Consider the following 21,718-nt stretch of genomic DNA (forward strand, 5'->3'; position numbering starts at 1 on the left):
ATAAAAACTAATTTTGTTTTGTTCACGTATCTCGATTTGTTTACATTTCGCGCGGTAGAAGTTGGGTAACCAGGCAACAACTTTTTACTGCATAATATGCAAAAGTCTTCCTTTCAACTTTTTTGGTTTGCTTGTCGCTGTCAATGTCAAAATTGAATTGACTATTTTCTATTGCGTGTTTACATTTTTGGTTTCGCATAAATGTTTGTAAAGTTTTAAAATATTTTTGCATTTTCTGATAAAAAAAGTAAATACAGATAAAATATTTTACATTCGCAATGTGCACTAATATTAATAATTTCTTTCTAGCATAGGGGAAATCCTATAATGACCAGGTTCGTTGTATTTCGATTTGTTTTGGTACCTTTTTTACTTTTAATTTATTGCTAACAATGAGATTGAGTTGTTTGTATTTTGCAGTTTGTATTTCGATATCAGCGACAGTCAGTGGCCCATAATTTATCATGAAAAATACAATGTATCATTTCTGGGTTTGGAGAAAATGCATGTATTTGATGCTAAGAAATGGGGCAATATTATTAAGGTTTGTGTTTTCTGCTTTCTGATATTTTAAATAGCGAAATAATGAAGCCGCGTGCACACACAATACTCTAGATAAGTTTTACTTAGGATGTAAATATGAATTTGTAAGCATAAGTAACTAAGTATGAGTATTTAATCCCCAAAAAAGTTGTAATAGACAGCTACTTCTGTGTTATAAATTGGTTCTGAATAATAAAGACATCAATACGTTTTAGCATTTGAAAGATGAAGAGTTAATAGATGATGAGAGCATTGTGAAGCCACAAGAAGCAAAGAAAAGTGATTTGCTTGCTGTACATACAAAGAAATATCTCAGGTCTCTAAATGTAAGTATTTTATTTATTCTGCAACTTGCATTCTGATCAAAGAAACTATGCCCAAGAGTAAACTCAAAATACCTGCCACAATTTGAGACAATATTAGTGGTCCTTCCTTTTAAAACAATCCATCCATGTACATGAATAGCCCCTCAACTAATTGACCGATTAAGTCACTTGCTTATAGGCCCTTCTGGTTGTTGTACAATCCTAGATACCTCCGGAACAAAGCAGTCATGTGAAGCAAGCTATGGGAATATGTATATTTCTTAGTTATAACTTTGGGAATATGTATATTTCTTAGTCTGATATAGGTAATAAAATTTTTTTAGCTAGCTTTTGTCAGAGGAAGAGAGAATATGAGATTAGGTCATAAATAGGCATTTATTTTGTCCCAGCTTATAAATACTGTTACACAAACTGTTAGCAAAATTGATTTACATAGCAGTTAAGCAATGTAAAGGGAATAAAATAGATGGCTACCACCAGTTAATTATACTTTTGTAATTATTGACTACACCTACATTTAATTATATATAAAAGGTGATTAAAATAATGATAATAAATGCAATCAGATAGATTAATGACTGTAAATTAACTTTATAAGACTTTTGATAAGCATGTGACTTAACAAATCTTTATTTTCAGTGGAGTGCCAAAGTTGCAATGATAGCTGAGGTTCCAGTTGTGGCTTTTTTGCCAAATGCTTTTGTACAGTATGCATACTTGAGACCTATGAGGTAAGTAAAGGCTGTGTGTTACTGTAAGTCAATAGAATAATATGAATGCGTTGTGTGGTTCTCGGCATTGATATAAAAAAATAGAACCTCCATTTCTTTCCTATGGATGTCGTAAAAGGCGACTAAGGGCTAGGCTTATAAACTTGGGTTTCTTCTTTAGGTGATGTACTGGCAACCTGTCACTATTTAAATCTAAATTCTATTAAGCCTAACAGCTTTCCAAGACTGTTGGCTCTGTCTACCTCACAAGGAGGGATATAGTCGTGATTATATGTATGTATGTGATCAATAAAATGATACGAAATTCAATGAAGATTTTAAAACTGCTGCCCTTTTGGACTACTACAACACTCGCTAAGTAACTCGCTATCCCCTGACGGCTACTTGCTGTAACTAATATCTATAGCTTAACCCACATCCTCTTAAATATTGTTAAACTAGTCTGCTAATAAAGATTGTAGTTATTCTATGGATCTTTAAATGATCTCTCATACCGGCGACGTTTTACGTTAATGTCACCAAGATATTTTGGTATCTTTGTATTGCTGTGTTATTCACATATCTATTAAGCAGTCTAATCATGTACACTACCAATCTATCCAATACCATCTAATAATAATAATGGAGCTTAAATTACAAGACTAAAAAATAACCCCTGGTACACCCAGTTTATTTAAGGTGAACTATAAGAAAAATATGGTCTTCGTACATCCAGGTTGATTAACAGGATGAACCATGGGTGAGGACTGGTTTTATTTTTAAAAGCAGATGGTGAGGTGAGTACTTAATAATCATACTCGTATCATACTTCTTATTTGGAATCAGTGTCTTCATCTCATAATTTGCCATCTCCTTGCAAAGACTTTATCCTAAACATGCCCTTACAGGTTACAAACAGGGGGTTCAATCTTGGCCGGTAAGCTTGCCCTTGAAAGAGGCTGGGCTATCAACGTGGGAGGGGGCTTCCACCATTGCAGCGGCGACCGCGGCGGGGGTTTCTGTCCGTATGCCGACATCAGCCTGCTGATACGATGGCTGCTCGACTCGCAGATGATACAGAACGCTATGATCGTTGACTTGGATGCTCATCAGGTAAACTTGGATCTTAATTCTTCCATATTAGCGGGCAACACTAACGCGAGCTTGCCCTAGAGCTATCAATGTGGGAAGTTGCTGCCATTGCAGGTGGTAGTGCAATATGACTCTTAAAGTAAACTCATTAGAGTAAAAATTGGTTCGGCAGGGTAACGGCTACGCCCGCGACTTCCTCGGCGTGCCGGAGGTATACATAATGGACATGTACAACCGGGACATATACCCGAAAGACAAACAAGCCAAGAAGGCCATACGGAGAAAGGTCGAGTTGAGGTGTAAAGTGGAGGATATGGAGTATATGCTTAAGTTGAGGCAGTAAGTATGTCTTTCTCTCTTTTCTTCTTCTCTCGTGTTCTACTCTCTTTCTCTCTCGCTCGGTATCCAATTATACATATAAGAGAAGACAAAGGACCTTCTCGCGGGAGTGCAAATCTATGCAGACGGAGCAGCAGGAGTACTCTAGTAAAGAATACTGTCGCTTGCATTCTCCGCTGTTGTCATTTTAAGAGGACGCATGTTTGCAAATGATTTTAAGTAATAATCTTTGAAAGTCATAATGTCATAGTCATTCCTTTTTTATCCTTATCCTAGTGACTGTTAGATCATGGGACTTTATGTACAAACAAACTGCAGTTAATTCTACACTCATGTCAAGAAAAAATAATGTTTTTACAGGAATCTGAAGGCAGCCCTGGAGGAATTCCGGCCAGACATATTGGTATACAACGCCGGCACCGACATCTTGAATACCGACCCACTCGGTCTAATGTGGATTACCGAATTGGTAAGCTTTTTTTGGTATTGAAGCGACACATAAATAAAAGATTGCGGTCTAGGTTAAGGTTACGTGTTGCTTAGATTTACGAACTGGTGTTGCTAACAATTAAGATATTGTAAGTGCATTTGTTCATTATTCACGTTTCGTATCTTCTAACTCACCCATGAAATTATATTTTATTTTCCTTTTAGGGCATCATCAAACGAGATGAATTCGTGTTTCAAATATGCAAGGAACACAATATCCCTATAGTGATGCTGACTAGCGGTGGATACCTTCGGAAGACTGCCAAGATAATCGCGGACTCCATCGTGAATCTCTACAACAAAGGCCTCATATCCGGCAACGGCGAGAAAGATTAAGTCTCGCATTTTATGGCAACACTGGCGGCCAGTGTTGCCCTAGGAACAAATAACCTACATTTGGTAGAAAATCGTATCGTAAATTCCATATTTTCTTGATATTAAAACGCAGAGTATATTTATATCAAATTAAATTTACAATTGTAGACATAAGGCTATTGATCTCAACCATTACGGGTGCCAAGTTAAAAGTGCAAAAAAAGCATAGAATTATTTATCGCAAATTCAATTTGCAATTAATAGAATTTAGAAAAGTTATTTGATGTCAGCATTTTTAATGCATACCTAGTTTATTTATAGCAAATGCAATTTGCCAATTTAGAATTTAGGGAATCTTATCTCAGAATTTCAAGTGCCAAAGTAATTGTAGCAAATGAAATTTGTAATAGATTTAATTTTCTAGTCACTTACTAGGATTTTTTTATGCTATAACATTTTTGTTCTAGTAAACTAGAATATGTGATACAAATGATATTTACAGGTTCCATATTAAGCTACAGAGTTATATTTTCCAACTTTAAAATATATTTAGATATATATTCATTATAGAACTGTCAAAAGTATTTCCAATATATATTTTTAGTCCATTGATCCCGTAGTTTTAATTTAATATGTATATCAAAATAAAAAAAGAGTTGAAAAAAATAAGGTTTTAGTCATACGAGGTACCAAATAAAAGAAACCACTTAAAACATAAAGTTTATTAAAACTACAATAACAAAGCAATATCAAACTGTATTGCAATTATTTATCACAAATAACGAGGTGAAATGAGCATTGGTTACAGAAAATATTACTAGTGTTGCTTCGAAAAATGAACCTTAATGTTTGTTTCACATAAAAGCTAATAATTCTACAAATTTCGCAAAAACCCAATGTTTAGAAATACCTAATCAAAGCAATTTTTTCATATTTCAACGCAATTTATTTAATTTTGTTTTTAATATTATGATCCTTGCAATTACGTACAATACAAGGGATATTTTACCATACCTACTATTTCAAATATTTGAAAATCGAATGATGATATTTCAAATTGCTTCGACTATGGGTTTAAGAGTTGACAATAAAATTCCATTTATTAAAGTAAAAGTGGATGTGAAAATGAATCTAAGAATTTATTCACTCATAGTAAGTACAACTTTAGCTTCGAAGTGGCTAAGCTACGTTGAAATAATTTTGTTTGGTGCATGATATATTTGAAGTCGTGTTGATTTTTCATTCAAAGACTAATTTGACTATGTATAAATAATACAGGTATTAACTAACGTACCTTTGTATTTTATCTCGGACGTTTCGAATCATAATATCTACGTGTAACGCGAAAGTTTAAAATCATATAACTATTTTGACTTCAAATTGAAATCAAATTTGTCCACAGGGATTTCAAGTGATTAATACCTATATCAAAAATTGGAATGAACTGTCATTCCAATTCCCTTTGTCAAAATTCTGTCATTAACACATCTATCTGGTGGTAGTATTAAACTGCGCGTAATACTCGTCGGTCGGCGTGTTGTTGTTGACCACCTCCCTGTAGTACTTCTCTTTCTCCTTCTGCTGCAGAGCCAGGAGTTGGTTCTCTTCCATTAGCTGGCGGGCCATCTCACTGGATGTGAAGAGAAATGAATATATATTAGGGTAGGAGTGCTTACAAACTTGGGATTCTTTTTTAGGCGATGGTTTAGTTGAAACCTGTCACTAGTTGAATCTCAATTCTATCGTTTAGCCAAATATCTGAACGTGGCCATTCAGTCTTATCAAGACTGTTGGCTCTGTCTACCCTGCAAGGGATATAGACGTGACCATATGTATGTATGTAGATCCTAGTACCTTGGGCTCTTCTCCTAAGTGGTGAGGATGTTGCCCGGACTACAGCCAGGACGAAGAATATACTGTAGGCACTTTTTATCCTTTTGCTTTTGTATGCATAGATAAAATCTCAAGTATTACCGTCTCTTTCTCTTGTCTGCGATGTCCTGGCGTGCCACTTCTCGCTGGATAGACTTGGCCAGCGCCTGCCATTCAGCCTCCATCTTCTCCAAAGCCTCGCGCTTAGCCTGTATTGATAACAGTTTTTTTTATTATTGTTATTCATTCAGCCATACTGGACATCAGGACATAAACATAGCTTTTTCTCAAAGATGGATCAATGGATAGTGTACTGTACATATACTTAGTAGGTACCTAGGCATATCGTTTTACCGAAAATACATAACGATTAGAACCTAAGGAAAGTAGAACGAAAGATTCAAACTTCAAATGTTCAGTTTACCTTGCAAACCCACCCTTAATTTGTTGTTAATATGTGAAGAGTTCATTCATGAGAGTTCACTCTTCTACTTCTTTCCTCATGCCAAACAGTTAAGTATCGATAATAACCGAACCCACCCTTGAAAAATGTGCGGCTTTCTGACAATTTTACCTTCGCAGCTATCATTTGTTCCTTTTGAGCAGCGTAGAACTTCTTCAGCTCCTCTTGGTTCATACCCTTGTACATGAAGCCGATTGCCCTGGCGCATATGGAAAACATTTTATGATCGTAACATTACATATTCCATACAGCTTTTGACAGAAACCAACCGATGCTCTTACGGTAAGGGAAAAATATCGTGAGGAACCTGCTCATTTAGGCCACTGAATGTGTATCCATGCATGATTTAATATTGGTTAGGTTCCCTCACAACAACTGCGGAGGTCAGACAGGAGTCGTATGTAAAAACCTGACTTACCTTATCCAGGGATCACGGTCATTTGTCTATTACGGGCTTCATTCAAGACTAAACTTGACTTGGACTTACGGCACACGGATGATCATGACTGCCATCACTTCAAAAGGATTCTATTAAGACTGACTACCAGCCTTAATAGAATCTTTTTGAAGCATAAGATAACTACTCTAAAAGCCTTGCAATATTTAGATACCTATTTTTTCCGAGCGCACTCTTGGCAACATCGGGGTTTTCTGTGAGCATGTCCGAGGTGAGGTTGTTGTACATCTCTGCCGTGTTATCAGCCTCTTCTTGCTCTTTCATTATCTGCTCCAGTTGCTTCTTTTCAGCGGCCTGAAAATTTGATTACCAATTTAATGCTTAGAAAAGCAGTCTTATAGTGACTTCTCTGGTCTCCTAGGCCAGCAACCTAACTATAAAAACAAGAGAATAAAATCCAAAGCTTCGTTATACCGCGTGTTAACCTGCCTCGGACGATAGCAACTTCCTCTCCATCTTATCGTAATGGATCTTGAATCTAGCATCCCATGTTATGATCTATAACAATTCGCTCCTAGACCAGCATTCTGTATAAACAGGAGAATACAAACCAAAGCTTCGTTATAGCGCAGGTTAGCTTGGCCTAGCCGGTAGCGACACTCTCTTTCCATCTTGTCCAGCTCACTAGCTCTGGCGTCGCGCGCTTTAATTGCCATCTATAACAATGCGATTATGATTACAGCTTGACCTTCCTAGTTCAGGATGTCGGTGAACATGGAAAAACAACGGGTATACGTGGGGGTAATCTGTCTCATCCTTGTGTGTCGCTCCCGAAGCATATGTGTAGCTCCTGGTTTATTTATATCCATGTTTCGACATTTCGCTTCTCATATTGTTCCGTATTCAGCATTAATTTTTTAATGCATAGGGTCGTTTAACTTGGAGTTAATCACTAATTCACTACATATCATGAAGTACCCCAATTTTCTCTGTTAGTATGTATGCGATAATGTCGGAAAGTTGTGGACAGATTTTGTTCCTGTTTAAAATGTTGGAAAGGTTTCTGAGTAAGGGGCCCGAGCGAAGCCGAGGCAGGTCGCTAGTTATGAATAAAGACATTAATTAGATAAAATTCACCATGTATGCAGCCTCAGCCTTCTTTCTCTCCTCTTCAGCTCCCTGTCGCTCCTGAACTTGCTGTTCTAACCACGCGTTCTTCTGAGCGGCCATTATCTTGCGGCGCTCTTCGAAGTTCAGGTCTTCTCCTTCAAATCTGACAAAATAAAGTAGAATATTAACGTATAATTGTCTTCTAAGCTATTATTGTTGTTACTACATGTTCTTCTGATCGGCCATTATAGATCTTGCGAAACTCTTCAAAGTTAAGATCTTCGAATCTTGACGAAAAAATACAATCGTGTGCTGTATTTATGAGGTTATAACCACCACTTCTAAACTTATGTTGTACAGCATAGCAGGACCTTGGGCTCTCTGTTAAATTATTACTTTCGTCTACTTACTTCTGCGCACTCGACATGCCGACTGGTTCACCGTCGGAAGCCCTTGGTGGTAGTTGTTTTTTCAGTACATCAGGATCGTTGAGATCGAATTCTCGTCTGTCTTCAGGACGCTGGTAACTTTGACGGTAAGAATCTATTTCAATTCCCATGCGACGGCGTTCCTAAAAGATATCAATATTATTATATTTTAGTGTTATTTTAATTTTATGTGTATAACTTTCAGTTGAGTGAAAGTTATAAATATAAAATGACATCTTTAAAAATAAGCCATGTTTAAAAAATCTTCAGAAAGGAGGATAAGTAATTTCATACTTTTATTGTTGAATTGGAATAAAAAATAAATAAAACGTGCACAAAATCCTAACACGTGTGATACAAGAGGTGCAGGAAATTATTTAAATAGGTTCCTAATTAAAAGACAGTTAAAAGAACAGATTCTCTTTAACTACTTATAAAGATTGTAACTACCTTCTTCCCAGTTGCAATTGTAGAGAGTTACCTCCTTTTCCCTAGCTTCCAGGACCACGGCCAGGTTGCTGTCCTTTATCATCTGCGTGGCGAAGGCCAGGTTCTTTCTGTTCTGCTCATCCAGCTCCGCTCGCTTCTCTACTATCTGCCGCTCTAGGAACGGTACATCCACCTATCAGTGCAAATCACGTTTTTAACTTAAGGCGTGGACGATTTTGTCGTGCGATAAGCTATCGCTGTCCCGTTTTAAGTCATAATAAAAAGCGAAACAGCGATAGTTAGTAGGTACTATAGAATTAGGTTATTCAGTATTTTTCTAGGCCGCAGATGAGAAGCTTATGTCGGTGACTGATTCCACATCAGCACCACATCTTTGTTCCCAGCAGCGATCTTAATTGGTGCCTCAATAATCCTAAATTTTCGTAAGAAGAAGAAAAGTGTTTTTCCAGTATAGGTACGTAGTAAGTAGTGACTTAGGGAAGAAACTAACTTTTAATACTAGTTTAAACTATAAGTAATGTAAGTGAATGTAGGTCCCTATTATTAGGGTAATGGAGAGACACTATGAAAATGATTCAATCCCTGATTGACCGACCCTTCAATCCTAGTCATAGCTGGAAAACGGGATAATTGGGGAGGACCCAGGAAGGACGCAGCCGAAACTAATGGTATAAAGACTTATTTGTGGATTTCTGGTAAAATTTAAACAAAATGCTACGCAAATCTTGTTGTTCCTCGTGTTAAAGATTCTTTTTTTCTCTCCAGCTCCGATCGCCGCTGTTTCTTTGTATTTTGTGCCTCCTTTACCAAGACCAATTAAGGGAATTGTAATAAAATTATAAAATCTTACGCCAATCTTCCTATTCCTTGCGTTGAAGATCCTGGATCTTCTCTCCAGCTCGCATTGTCGCCGCCTTTCTCTATTCTGCGCCTCCTTTCGGTCACTCTCGTTTGCTATTTGCATTTTCATCATCTTGAAGCGTTAATCAGTTTTATATCCCAATAAAAAACCTCGCACGTAAAACTGAAATACAAAAATTGGCACCGAACAAACAACTCGCGTTGCTATGGGATGTTATGACGAGTAGAGGGGATTTATGGCGAAAAGGAAATTCTAGGGGAATTTAATGAGCAAAGAGGTAAATTTCGTATAATTTTTTTAAAATTAATTTGCAATTCTTTAATTGTATACATATATTACGCCTCTTTTTTGCTTAATTCTGTTGTTTAGGGTTAAAGGTGTTTTCTCACTTGAAACTTTGAAATTTTATTATATGAGTATTTTTAAGAGTGCTAGTCAATTTTACATCCATTTTGTTATACTGAAGTTTTTAACATTCTAAGTGGAAATTGCTATTCGATAGCAAAACATAAAAATTAACAACACTTAACAGTGAATGCGTTCTAAATTATGCATACGACTTTAAACGCCCTTCGATAACTACCTACGTGATACATTGGAATAACACATGTTATATAGAACATTTCAGCTGCTATCATTATTTTGGAAGTTCTACCAAACCACAGCATTTTTACCGCTGGCAACACAAAGCGCGAATGTATGTGTGCGTCACCACGATACGCTACTACATGTGCGAGGCGGCTTGCGTATCGTAGCACCAGCGTCTCGTAGCGGATCGTAGTACTGCTTGTACTGTTCACCCTGCCGCGCGCTTCAGTAAGATCATTTGGTGTTTCACTCACTCGGGTGCCGATCGCCTAAGAGCGTGAGTGACGCGTGCGTTCTTCCTATTAACAATTCGTATTCGGTGTTTAGCAATCTATTTCGGGTAAACAAAACAGTGTGTGCCGTGCCAGTGGGTTCGTACAATATCGCTGTGTAATGTGACGGTATGACAAGTGTTTTGAAAAAGTCTAAAGGTACAAAAGGCAAATCAGAATCCATGCAAGAAGATTTGCCTTCGAGATGGGGGACCGACTCCCTAGGGAGCAACGATGATGGCGCGAAGCTGATGAAATATATCGATGACAACATTATTGGAAAAGGAAATGCGTTCTGCGGACCGTTTGGAAGAAGAAAAGGTGAGAAATAATGTATTTTAGACAATAGAATAAAAAAATCACAATTTTTTTTTTTTTACTTTGCTAACAATCTACAGCCTACCAAATCTGAAATTCTGGATGGGCATACTGATCAAGTAATAATTTAAAGACTAGAACTGTTTGAAAAGATTTTTCCAATATTCCATCGAAAAGAGCGAACATTTTCCTAATTTCGGAAGGTGTTAAAATCATAAATAACAAAATTAATCTACCTAATTAATTAAAACAGTGTGTCCGCGTATCATAACTTATTTTAAGTAAAATAAAAGATAATTTATTGATCCAACACAAATTCGTTGGGCGCCAATTGTAATTGCGGATATCTATGCTTACTTGGCACTGCCCATCAAATTATCATAACAAATACCCAGTATCTTGCCAATAATCGAAACAACACGATCGATTCAAATAAGATTATCATAATTCATTCTGTTGAAGATTGAAAGATGAAAGCAATTTTTTCCTCATATTTGTTAAGAAACAAAAAAGCCACAGCGAAACGTATTTCGACAAGTAAAACTGGTTTTAAAGGTCGCCAGGGAGAGATGGGAGCAAAAACCTGGATGTTATGTTACAAATTGTTGAGTGAATTAAACAGAGAATCTTCAATTATCTTTGCTTTTTATTGTTTTAAACTTTAGTGCTCAAAAATGTACAAGCAAATCTATTATCACAAAGTACCTATGCTCTGAATGAACCAAAAGGCTAAATAGAACTAAGATAGTATTGGATGGTGCGTTATGAGCAATCATGCATTCAAAACACGGGAAATAATAAAATTTAAAGTACGTTACAAAAATATTCTCCTCCGTGAGAATAGGTTTCTGCAAAAATATCAACAAATTTTTATCTACAATTTCAGGTTTGTCGTTATTTGTATTTGTTTACATCGGAACCACGATACGAGCTTCGAGCTCATCCTACGCCGTGGGAGTATTGTAGGTAAACTTATGAATCTTTACGATCAAACCAAAAAACACAAAATCGCTTCACACTATAGCATGATTCATCGTGATGTTTGCCAGATACTAGTTGGAAGTTCAAGAGCGACATGTCAACACGTACAAAGGATGTCAATCTCATGTTACACATAACGGACTTGATGCATATTAATTTAAACTGCGGAAGTATTGCAATAGATATAGGAATAGCAAATGCATTCACGTGTCGGGTCGCGTGTTCCCTGTTCAGCTAACTCTTATTAGTTATTGATTGTTATTGTAAATACATCAATCGCACTTTGATTGATCCCTGTTTGAGTTTTTATCTTTGCTATTTTCTCTATTTTATGCTCCATGGGATCCGCTTTCTGACGGCTTTTTATTTCATGGGAAAGAATTATGGTTTTACTTAGCTGTTGCAAAAAATGCGTCTTATAGTATTTTTATAAATGGATATGGATTATTTTTATTTAATTTACGAGAAATTTCTGATTTTGTACTACGTACCTAAACTACTTTATTTTACAAAACAATGAGATTAGTTTTTTGTTAATGCACCGGACATTGGCGTGACGTTATGAAAAAAAATTATGTTTTTTAGTATATTATTGGAAATTGAATCTAAATGATCTAATTTTCAAATAAAAATCAAAATTTGATGTTTAACAAAAATCATGATATTATCATATTCCCAATGACTTCTTACTCTCAAATTGTAAATTAAATAAAGCTTTGGTTTTTATAATTTTGTTTACGATTGCTATCTTTGATTACCTCATTATCAACACTTTTATGTCAAGAGTAGGTAATATTATTTCATAGCATGATGAATTAAATAACACAGCTTCAAAGATTAAATACAGTTACAAATTTTATCAGCTAAAGTTAAATATTATTCAAATTTGACGGAAGATTGTGGATTACAAATGTATCTCATATAATGTTACACAACGATAACTTTATTCTTAAAACATGCCTAAATGCCACTTATGACGTCAACAAGATGCTAATTTTTGTTTCCTTCCACAGTGCTTTCGTAATGTATTGTTGTATTTGTTTGACTTCTCGCTTTTGAGTTGAGTTTTCTTTTTAATTTTTCAAAACACCAATTTCATTAAAGATAGCATTATGATTTAAGTATCCAACCACGTTAGATTCCTACAGAGGCAATAAGACATGCCAATGATTCCTTGAAATTCTAACAAAAATATATTATTTTTGGTTTATATTCCTCTGTTAAGCAAGTTACTAAGGTCAGAAGAGATATATTCTTGTAATTCTTACCTTCTTTCTTTTCTAACTGAATCGTGGTCTAGGACTTCGGTTTACTTAAAAATGCCCAGCCTATTTGACAATTTCTCCCAATACGAGAAGTCTTAGTAGTTATAAAGCACAAAGCAAATTAACATTACGATACGTGTGTTCTTTTAATCTTGCTCTTTTTCCCACAAAAAATGTATCATAATAAGAAAAAGATTGTCGTCCTCTAAAATTAACTTTAACCCTGGCACAATGCCGTCGCCTCGAATATAGTACGGATGTCTTCCATTCAATTGACCACTTTTATAAGATTCTCGGAATTGAATCGTTACGATATTTTGGCGGTACAATAATAAGCAGTTTGTACTTGAATTATGTAGTTATGGACTCAGTACTATATATATTTAAATTAATTATGTTTTCTTTGTCTACCATTTTGGTACGTAATTCCAAGGTCTTTTAATTAAGTGAGGTAATAAATGTCTTATAAATGTTAAAATTAAAAATGGTCGAGTGTTTAGTATCGGGAAGGTAAAAAAATCCAGAACAACTTATTAGAAAGGTAAATATTATTCTTGATCACTCGAAAAACTTAGTATAAATATGTATCTATTTAACCTAAATAAAATCTAAATTACCAAAATTTGCTTTTGCGTAAATGGTATTCATACATGTTTGTAAACTTCAAATAAATAAGTATGATACAGTAAATATCAGTTTCAATATCACATTAAAGCATATTTTTGCAATTTATTCGAACAGCTGAATACTATTTGAGTTTTCATGTATAAATACCGTTCACATCATGTGCTGGAGTCGTGTAAAATGCCTATTTGTGTGAGGATCAATTACGTAATAATTATGTATGGAGTGAAGCGCCGCGATGCCAGATCGTATGGTTCCGTTGCCAAACCAACACGCATTATCTACGCAAATATTTAAATTTTGGCTTTATAAGTATGTACATATTTTATCCAGTTCTGATTGACAACAAACCTTTTTTATTTTTTTCCGCGGCAAAATACATACATACATACATATGGTCACGTCTATATCCCATGCGGGTTAGACAGAGCCAACAGCTTAAAAAGACTGATAGGCCACGCTCAGTTATTTGGCTTAATGATAGAATTGAGATTCAGGAGATGACAGGTTGCTAGCCCATCGCCTAAAAAAAGAATCCCATGTTTGTCAGTCTATCCCTTAGTCGCCTTTTACGACAACGTCCGCGTATATTTAATACACCAAACCTATATAAGTCGTTATAAGTAAAGTACTGGCAATTCGATGATAGATAAAAAAATCGTATGTAAAATGCATTAGATTTTGAAGATTGTTAGAACCAAGGAATTTGTAGACAGAACAGATAGATAAGCAGGGGAAAGTTTATTAAAAAACATAACTTGTGTTGTTTAACAGATATACGAAAAAACATGACGTTGCTATCCTTAAAGAAGACTGAGCCAATAGGCTTGAAAATACTGATTTTGTTTGCCATTACCAGATTGATTATTTATGGCAATATCAATATTTTATACTTTACCTTATGTATCTAGGTAGTTATTGAATACGTACAGAATGTGGTCACATTCAGTCTTTATCTATCCATAGAGCGCGTCCTTGTTTACACTACCGCATAATGTACTACTTTATTTAAAACAATAGCTATTAGCTTGATATATGATGATAAATTGTTACAATTGAGGTATCCCGTGACCAAAGGGCAAGTTTGTAGCTCGGGGAATACAATGTTGTTAGATATTTCATCTCACTTTTTCGATTTGAGAGTACTTACAATTTAAATACATATAGGTATCTATTAAAAAGGTTTTTTAAAAATATAATGCTATTTCTAAAATACATTTATAAAATGCTAGTAAATTATTTATTTTACAATTCTTCGGTTTTGTTTAGTTTCATGCACTAAACAAGCTTTCAACATTGATGGGTTGACTAGAAGAGATTGTTTTAGTTTTTTTTTAGGTTGTGTTGTAATGCTTATTATTATTGTAACCATATGTTACAATATAAGTTTATATATCTATTTTGATGTTAATATGAATTCAATTTAAGTTTCCAGAGACCACGAGTCCACCATTCGTAAAAAAGTAAAAAAAAAAACATTTATAGAAAAATTTGAAAATTCGTCCCATCACCATCATCATCATCATCTATCTTTTTATACATATTTAATTTTCCATAAGTAGTTCATTTGGAAATATTCCGCCTAACGATCTAGTTAAGAAACATTAATTTTAAAAAATTTTAGCATAACGTTTGCATAATTAATACACATTTTCTTTACATACGTACGCCATATGTTGATATTTTATATATTTATAAGTTTAACATAGGACATTAACATGTGACCATAGCGGTGACTGTGTTCTCGGATATGCAAATTTTTAAAAGCACGTGTCTATAACAACTGTTACAGTTGCACTTATAATTGATATTAAGTCTATTGAAAACATTTGTAATGTTCTCTTTTAGGGAATATCCTAAAGATTTCCTGATGATTTCACACATATATCGCGAGTCCTGATAATTATGTAGAAAGGTCGCATTTTGTGAACTATCTGAATTTATTTTTAAGAATATTAAGAATTTAATTTTAATAATATTAAGGGAATATCATTCGTACATAGTAAAGGCACCTCGACCTAGAGCTAAAATCTCTATACTTACTTAGTTGTGATATCACATTTAAGTACTTACCCATAATGCACTCAGTCTTAAAACCAATGTAATGGCTAACTTTATGGCCATACACGAGAAGACGAACACTACAGTGACGCCTGGTGAGCCTTTATTAGTATTTTCTTTCTTTACTCTGATCTATCATAAAGACTGGAAGAAAGCCTGTTAGTGATTAATCGAAAGCTTTTGCGACTGCTTACCATTGCAATTTTTTTCTATGGAAAATTAAAATTACATGCGATACAATAACTCCTTATTATACCACAGTAAATTACAGCAAATTCACAATCATGTATTAAAAACAAAGCAGCGAAAGGCGATTTTATCACTAAAAGCTATCTCTTCCAGGTAACCTCCAGGTATTGTGTAAAAACCTCTCTTAGAGAAGAGAGGTAGGTAACTCCTTTAATTGACCATTACACCAAAACTTCAAAGGAAAAACAATAAGCAAACCAGTTAATACTGGTCTGTTTCTTCTTATGGACCTCTTTGTAGGTTTAAAAAGTGTGTAATCAAGCTCGATTAGCATACAATGTGAACAGCTGTACAGAAAAACATTTTGTCATGTACATTGCGTTATATAAGTAGGTAAACAGCAGACTAAATGGCGTCGCTGGGTATACGTTACTTCAATAATCACTTGTTTGTCGATTTGAGGCGATAACAACGTCTGGTTACGAATGCTTTAGTGACCTTGTGGTTTTATCATCATCACCCTTTGACTAGGTCGAAAAACCATGTCTCAGAAATTTATACCACTAAGTCATGATTTCATGAACGTGGCATTTAAGTCTTTTTGAGGCTGTCTGTTAAACGCGGAGGGGATGAAGGCGTGAAGTAAGGAAGCAATTTGTTAAACCATTTTCGGATACAATCCAGGAATATGTTTTAGAAAACTACTCTCTGTAAACATGAGAACGTATCGTAGATTGGATTAGGTTTCATGTAAAACGTGGTTTTCCCTTTTATCCTTGTGAGATATCCACGTAAAGAGAGCTATTAGCCATCTCTTTTAGGTGGATTAAAACTAACTTTTCTAAAGAACCGGATACTACATGCCACACGCTTTGTTGATGAGGCGAGGCGATAAGATCGTCTGCTTACGAATGCTTTGCATCGGCGGCCTCGCAGCATTATCGTGATCGTGAGTTGTAAAAACTAAATTAGTTTGACGGATCTTTTAGCTTCGTTGCTTGGCAGAAGTTTATAGATTTTCTTTAGTAAGTACGAGATAAAATGGAATATGGAATAAAATGGAATAGATGTAAGTAAGGCGCTTTAAATACTTCTCGGAAGAAAAAGAGACAGGCTGTCCGATCTGATCAATTGTTCTGTATTTTTTGTTAACTATATTGAGATATAGTTAACAAATTAGTTAATATTTACTGAGGTAAAATATCAAATCTGTATTCATCAAGGTGCCGTCTTTCAAGTTTTGGTTGTAGGGCTGTAGAAGTATAACATTAGCACAGTTTTACTTTTGCTTATTCGAAATGATAATAACTATAAGTAAAGATATCATATCGAGGTCATTTGAGCAAATCAGAACACAACTCGGGCCATGAAATTATGTTTTCGATTTTTATTTTTTCAAAGATATCAGTGATCGAAGATAAGACACAAGGCTTGAGTCCTAATAGGAAACTTTTCAGAAGTGTTCCACTCCTAGATTTAAATCTAGATTAAATATAGGACGATATGGTAGGAAGTTAAGTAGTGATTCATTTTCTCAGGAATGGTATAACAACTGGTATCTAAGTGAAGAACTGAGTCAGATTAAGATGATGATAAATAATTACATCATTCGTAACGCAAAGCGTATCTATAATTTATGATTTGATCTACCCTTTAATCTGTAAATAACTTATGATGTTTTTGTAAAGAACTAGATTAAATCTGCCGCTTCGATGGCCTAAAATAGATGATAATATAAGCCTCGGATAAAGGCATTGGTTCTAACGTCGCGTAAAATACTTTTTAAACTTGTGTTTACTATGACAATTTTCCAATGGGGTTACTTTAAGAACTAATTAAACATATGTAAACGAATCGGCTATACCTATGGTTAACCAGTAACATTGTATGTAACACGGATGGATTTTTTTATAAAAAAAAATATTTGCTTTAAATGCTCTATTTATTATAAGTTTCTCTCTCTCTCCCTTTCCATACTCCTTATTACTCTCTCACTTCGCAGCTCGGTAACCCATTTCAGTATCAAACCAAGTCAGCATGTATATTCTAATAATCTTTAGTTGTATCATCAGTAGTTTAGTTTTATTGATATAAGTACATAAAATCACGCCTCATTCCCGAAGGAGTTGGCACAGATTACATCTTTTTACTTGCCACGATCCCTGTATACCTACTTTCGGCCCTTTCATATTCAGAACACTCATCTTGCAAGCTCGTCCGTTCAGGTAGAAGTAGAAATATAAGAAGATTTATTTTCAAAATAGGATACAGGGTATTGTTTATTGATGACAACCTGACCTTTTGCCGGAACGTCAGTTAAGAGTATTTTTAGTTTAATTTTAATTACAATTTTATCAAAATGTGGACTTATAGGCAAGTTTGTCTAGTCCTAAAACTTTGTGGAAGTTACCCATATTAGTGAAACTAGTTTGTAAGACAGGTTTCGCGTTTCACTCGCGTCACACTCATAGGTGTTTGTAGGGTCAATATGTGACCGCTTTTAACTTTATTTGACCAGTTGTGATATTTACACCAATATGACAAATGGGAAAGTGTTGTAGCTATTTTTACACTTCAGACTTAAGTTTGATTTGCTATAAATTGTAAAAGTATATATTGTAGGTTTTCCTCAATTCAACATGTTTTTGAATCTATATAAGTGAGTACAAAAGAAATCCACATTTGTCATCAATATGATTTCATAGGTACTTATACACAATAATTTCTTCTAAAACCCGAAACGTCATACTATTTTTTATTGCTTGCTTATTATATAATCCTACTATTCTAAAAATGTTCTTGGCGCACCTAATTCGTAGTGCCATAAAATGATGTATTATAAAGAATGATAAGACCCTTGTCACAAATACGATACCTAATTTTATAGCGTATTTGTAAACAAATAGGTTTGCCTATTGTATTCATGAGGTTAGGTGGGCCTATATCTGTTTGTTTGTACATATATATCTCGTTACGCAACGCCGACCTTCATGTGTTTTTGACCGGTTTTTATTCAATTAGTTCCATTATCAGTCATAGTTGTAAACATTATGATAAGTGAATATAAGAATATTGTTATATCAGTGTTTCGTCATTTTGATATGCACAGGAAATAAAATTGTCTTCATCAATTTACGTTGCTGGAGATTAAGAATTAATAAACACGTAAAAAATGCTAAATTCATAATGAATATGTATTTTCTTCTATTAAAAATATGAATTTTCAACCGATTTCAAAGTAGGAGGTTTTTAATAAGTCTTTTTTTAGAAAAAACTAGGCAATGTTGACTACTGAACTACATATTTATATACAAACATGTAATCATGAGTTTATCCTTACGGGGCAGACAGGCCCAACGATCTTGAAAAGACTGGAAGGCCACGTTCAGCTGTGGGGCATAATTATAAATGATGAAGATGTATGAAATGATTGGTAATTGGTCTTGAATTTAATCTTTCATTACAAAAAGCGCAATTCCCAATGTGAAATATTTCGACATCTTTCGATATTTTATTTTCGGGAGAAAAGAGCGAGACATTATTTGCTTGTTGGAATACAGACTTACTAGACATTAAACAATTAGAACAAATATTTAAACATAGTTTTCATAAATATAACCCTTTTGTTTACAATGACTTGAAGCTAATATATTTAAACAAATATCAGCTGTTGTCTATAAATAGGTAAGAAACAATTCTCAATGCCATTCACTACGACAATGCGTTAGATATCTACGTGGATATTTATTTTATTAAAAAGAGAATGTTGGAGTCACCGAATACATTAAAAATACTACTTGGAGTAAAAGAATACATACCAATATTTGTAAATGGTACAATAAATAGAGATGAATTGTAATAAAAAAGTTGCACGTTCAAACAACCTGTTTCGTCAAAAATTACTAATATGTAGGTGCAGATCCTGCTTTTTCTCTTTTTTCAAAATCATCTGAATAAGATCATTGAACACCAAATACTCATTTATCATATTGTCTATTAAAGCGTTTTTATGTTTTCATTCTAAGATATTGGCTTGAAAACTAAGATTCTTATATGTAGCAAAAGTTTATCTCACCTCTCTGGATAGGAGCGAATCTCGTCTGACATCCGCAACCTGTGCAAAGGAACTTAATCCTTATTAAAACATGGTAAAAGCTTCACAAGATTTGCTTATCCCCTTAGTTGCCATTCACGACATCGATAAGAAAAATGTCCTATTTAAAGTACCGGGAACCACACGGCATATTATTTACTTCAAACTGTAGTAAGCCGTAAATCTACTACAGGTGAACTTGTGCTAAAAGGCATTATCTGCTAGTTAACACATTCACGGTCGTCTACTTGCCTCACATAAATCTGCCTTATTCGCTTTGTATTTGTGTCCATATATATACAGACAAACATATAGTCACGTCTATATCCCTTGCGGTGTAGACAGAGTCTTGAAAAGATTGATAGGCCACGTTTTTAGCGCTTTGGCTTGATGATAGAATTGAGATTCAAATAGTGACAGGTTATCTATCGCCTTAAAGAAGAATCCCAAGTTTATAAGCCTATCCCTTAGTCCATATTGTCCATTTGACCCAAGATACAACTTAAGGCCGGTTTGTTTTATCTATTTCAATATTTCTTGTTACCAAATAGGTTCTATTTTGTTCTGCATACATTTTTTCTTTAAAGATTCTCAAGGCTGTGCATACTAATATCATTAATGAGAGGAAACTGCGTGATTACATAAATGAATAGTTACCATGCAGGGCTATTAATCTTGGCATATAATTATTGATTTTGCAAATTGAGCTTCTTTTTTATTGTAATCTATTTTTAGTATACATTACTAATGTTTGCTAGCTGCTTTGTCCGTCCTGCAAGTTCGATACGATTTTTTATCGCTCATATTTTACAGGAATTTCGAGAAACACTAATAATTATGCTTGCCCACTTAGGTACGTGGGAACTTCATGGATGGAATTTCGTAAAGAAATTATTTCATGAGAGTTTTGATGAAATTGGTGTTTTGTTGTACAAGCCACTTTAATCACAAATTTCTCCTCTTTGGGATTCCAAAATCAAATTTATACCACATTTTTTTTGTTTCTTTAACCGTCATTCATTTGTTTTAATGTAAGATTTGTAACAGTTACTATATTTGGTGTAACATTTAAATTAAGTATAAGTTTTAAAGAAATAAGATCTTTGACTCCACAGGAAGTAGAATAGCAGGAAAATGTAGATGTAAACGGCAGTCAGCAATTATGCGAAGGAAAATTATACCATTCCGCCATGTTCAATGACAAGTTGCTAACGCACACAAATTGTACAGTCACTTGAGCAAGCACAGTTTTTATTTTGATTATGCATTGATAACAAGGAGTCAAAAATAAGGATATTTAAAAGTGCTTCTATTTTTAAAATATATCTTAAAATATTCAAAAATTGGATACTGGCCAGTTATTTTTATGCAGTGGTAGGTTTTAATAAGAACAGTTTCAAACTGGCCAATTAATATTTTCGATGTCACATAATATGATAAAATTATGTAAATACACTAAAGTTAAAATTGTTAAAGTTTTTGTTCTTGTCGAATTATTCTTAGTTATTTTTTTTGGGCTTAGTCAGCTGGTAAACGTAAACGAGCTGACTTTATCGTAGTAGGCTTCTACAGTTCAGACAAAATAAACCAATACAATACAATTGAAATTCAATTTCAATGTTAAGAAATGCAAGTTAAAGAAACCTTACTTGTGTTGCTAACTGTACCAATACCAATAATAATTTGCGTGGGTTATCGAGGTCGATTGGTTACCGTTTCAGTTATTTCGGTTCAATTTATGTTAAACAATAATTTGTGATATAATATACGCATGATTGAAATTTCCGCCCAATAAGTTTAAGATGAAATTAAACATATAATTATATGAATAATCGAGGCTATAAAAAATTGCGCCAAAGAATAAATACGTAGATATAGTTTGGATTTTTTTAAACAATAATTAAGGCATTGAACACGTAATGAACTTCAAA

The 21,718-nt window shown here is 34.4% G+C and overlaps 3 protein-coding genes across 7 annotated transcripts in view; 2 read left to right on the plus strand and 1 right to left on the minus strand.

Annotated features, from left to right (window-relative positions):
- Positions 1–178: 178 nt before the first annotated feature.
- Positions 179–4,379, plus strand: LOC106135558 (histone deacetylase 11). Its single transcript, XM_013335905.2, has 8 exons — positions 179–335; positions 421–544; positions 759–869; positions 1,509–1,600; positions 2,488–2,692; positions 2,844–3,010; positions 3,371–3,479; positions 3,665–4,379. Exons 1-8 carry the CDS (start codon positions 328–330, stop codon positions 3,833–3,835), a joined length of 987 nt encoding a protein of 328 aa, XP_013191359.2. The 5' UTR covers positions 179–327; the 3' UTR covers positions 3,836–4,379.
- A 764-nt stretch (positions 4,380–5,143) lies between these two features.
- Positions 5,144–9,571, minus strand: LOC106135576 (RIB43A-like with coiled-coils protein 2). The gene is made up of 9 exons (XM_013335925.2): positions 9,385–9,571; positions 8,566–8,706; positions 8,067–8,227; positions 7,684–7,819; positions 7,158–7,262; positions 6,761–6,900; positions 6,261–6,348; positions 5,789–5,895; positions 5,144–5,444 (listed from the first exon to the last, which is right to left on the minus strand). Exons 1-9 carry the CDS (start codon positions 9,505–9,507, stop codon positions 5,303–5,305), a joined length of 1,143 nt encoding a protein of 380 aa, XP_013191379.2. The 5' UTR covers positions 9,508–9,571; the 3' UTR covers positions 5,144–5,302.
- Positions 9,572–10,139: 568 nt separating this feature from the next.
- LOC106135602 (uncharacterized) overlaps positions 10,140–21,718 on the plus strand; it is a 72,432-nt gene continuing 60,853 nt past the window's right edge. For 3 of the 5 annotated variants that reach the window (XM_013335957.2, XM_013335958.2, XM_060950167.1), the window contains exon 1: positions 10,140–10,577. In XM_013335957.2, the coding sequence (XP_013191411.2) occupies positions 10,388–10,577 (190 nt within the window). In that variant the 5' untranslated portion in view covers positions 10,140–10,387. The remainder of the gene's footprint in view (positions 10,578–21,718) is intronic. The other 2 variants (XM_013335955.2, XM_013335959.2) reach the window with 1 other exon arrangement.

This window comes from Amyelois transitella, chromosome 21, assembly GCF_032362555.1.
Source record: "Amyelois transitella isolate CPQ chromosome 21, ilAmyTran1.1, whole genome shotgun sequence".
NCBI lineage: Eukaryota > Metazoa > Arthropoda > Insecta > Lepidoptera > Pyralidae > Amyelois > Amyelois transitella.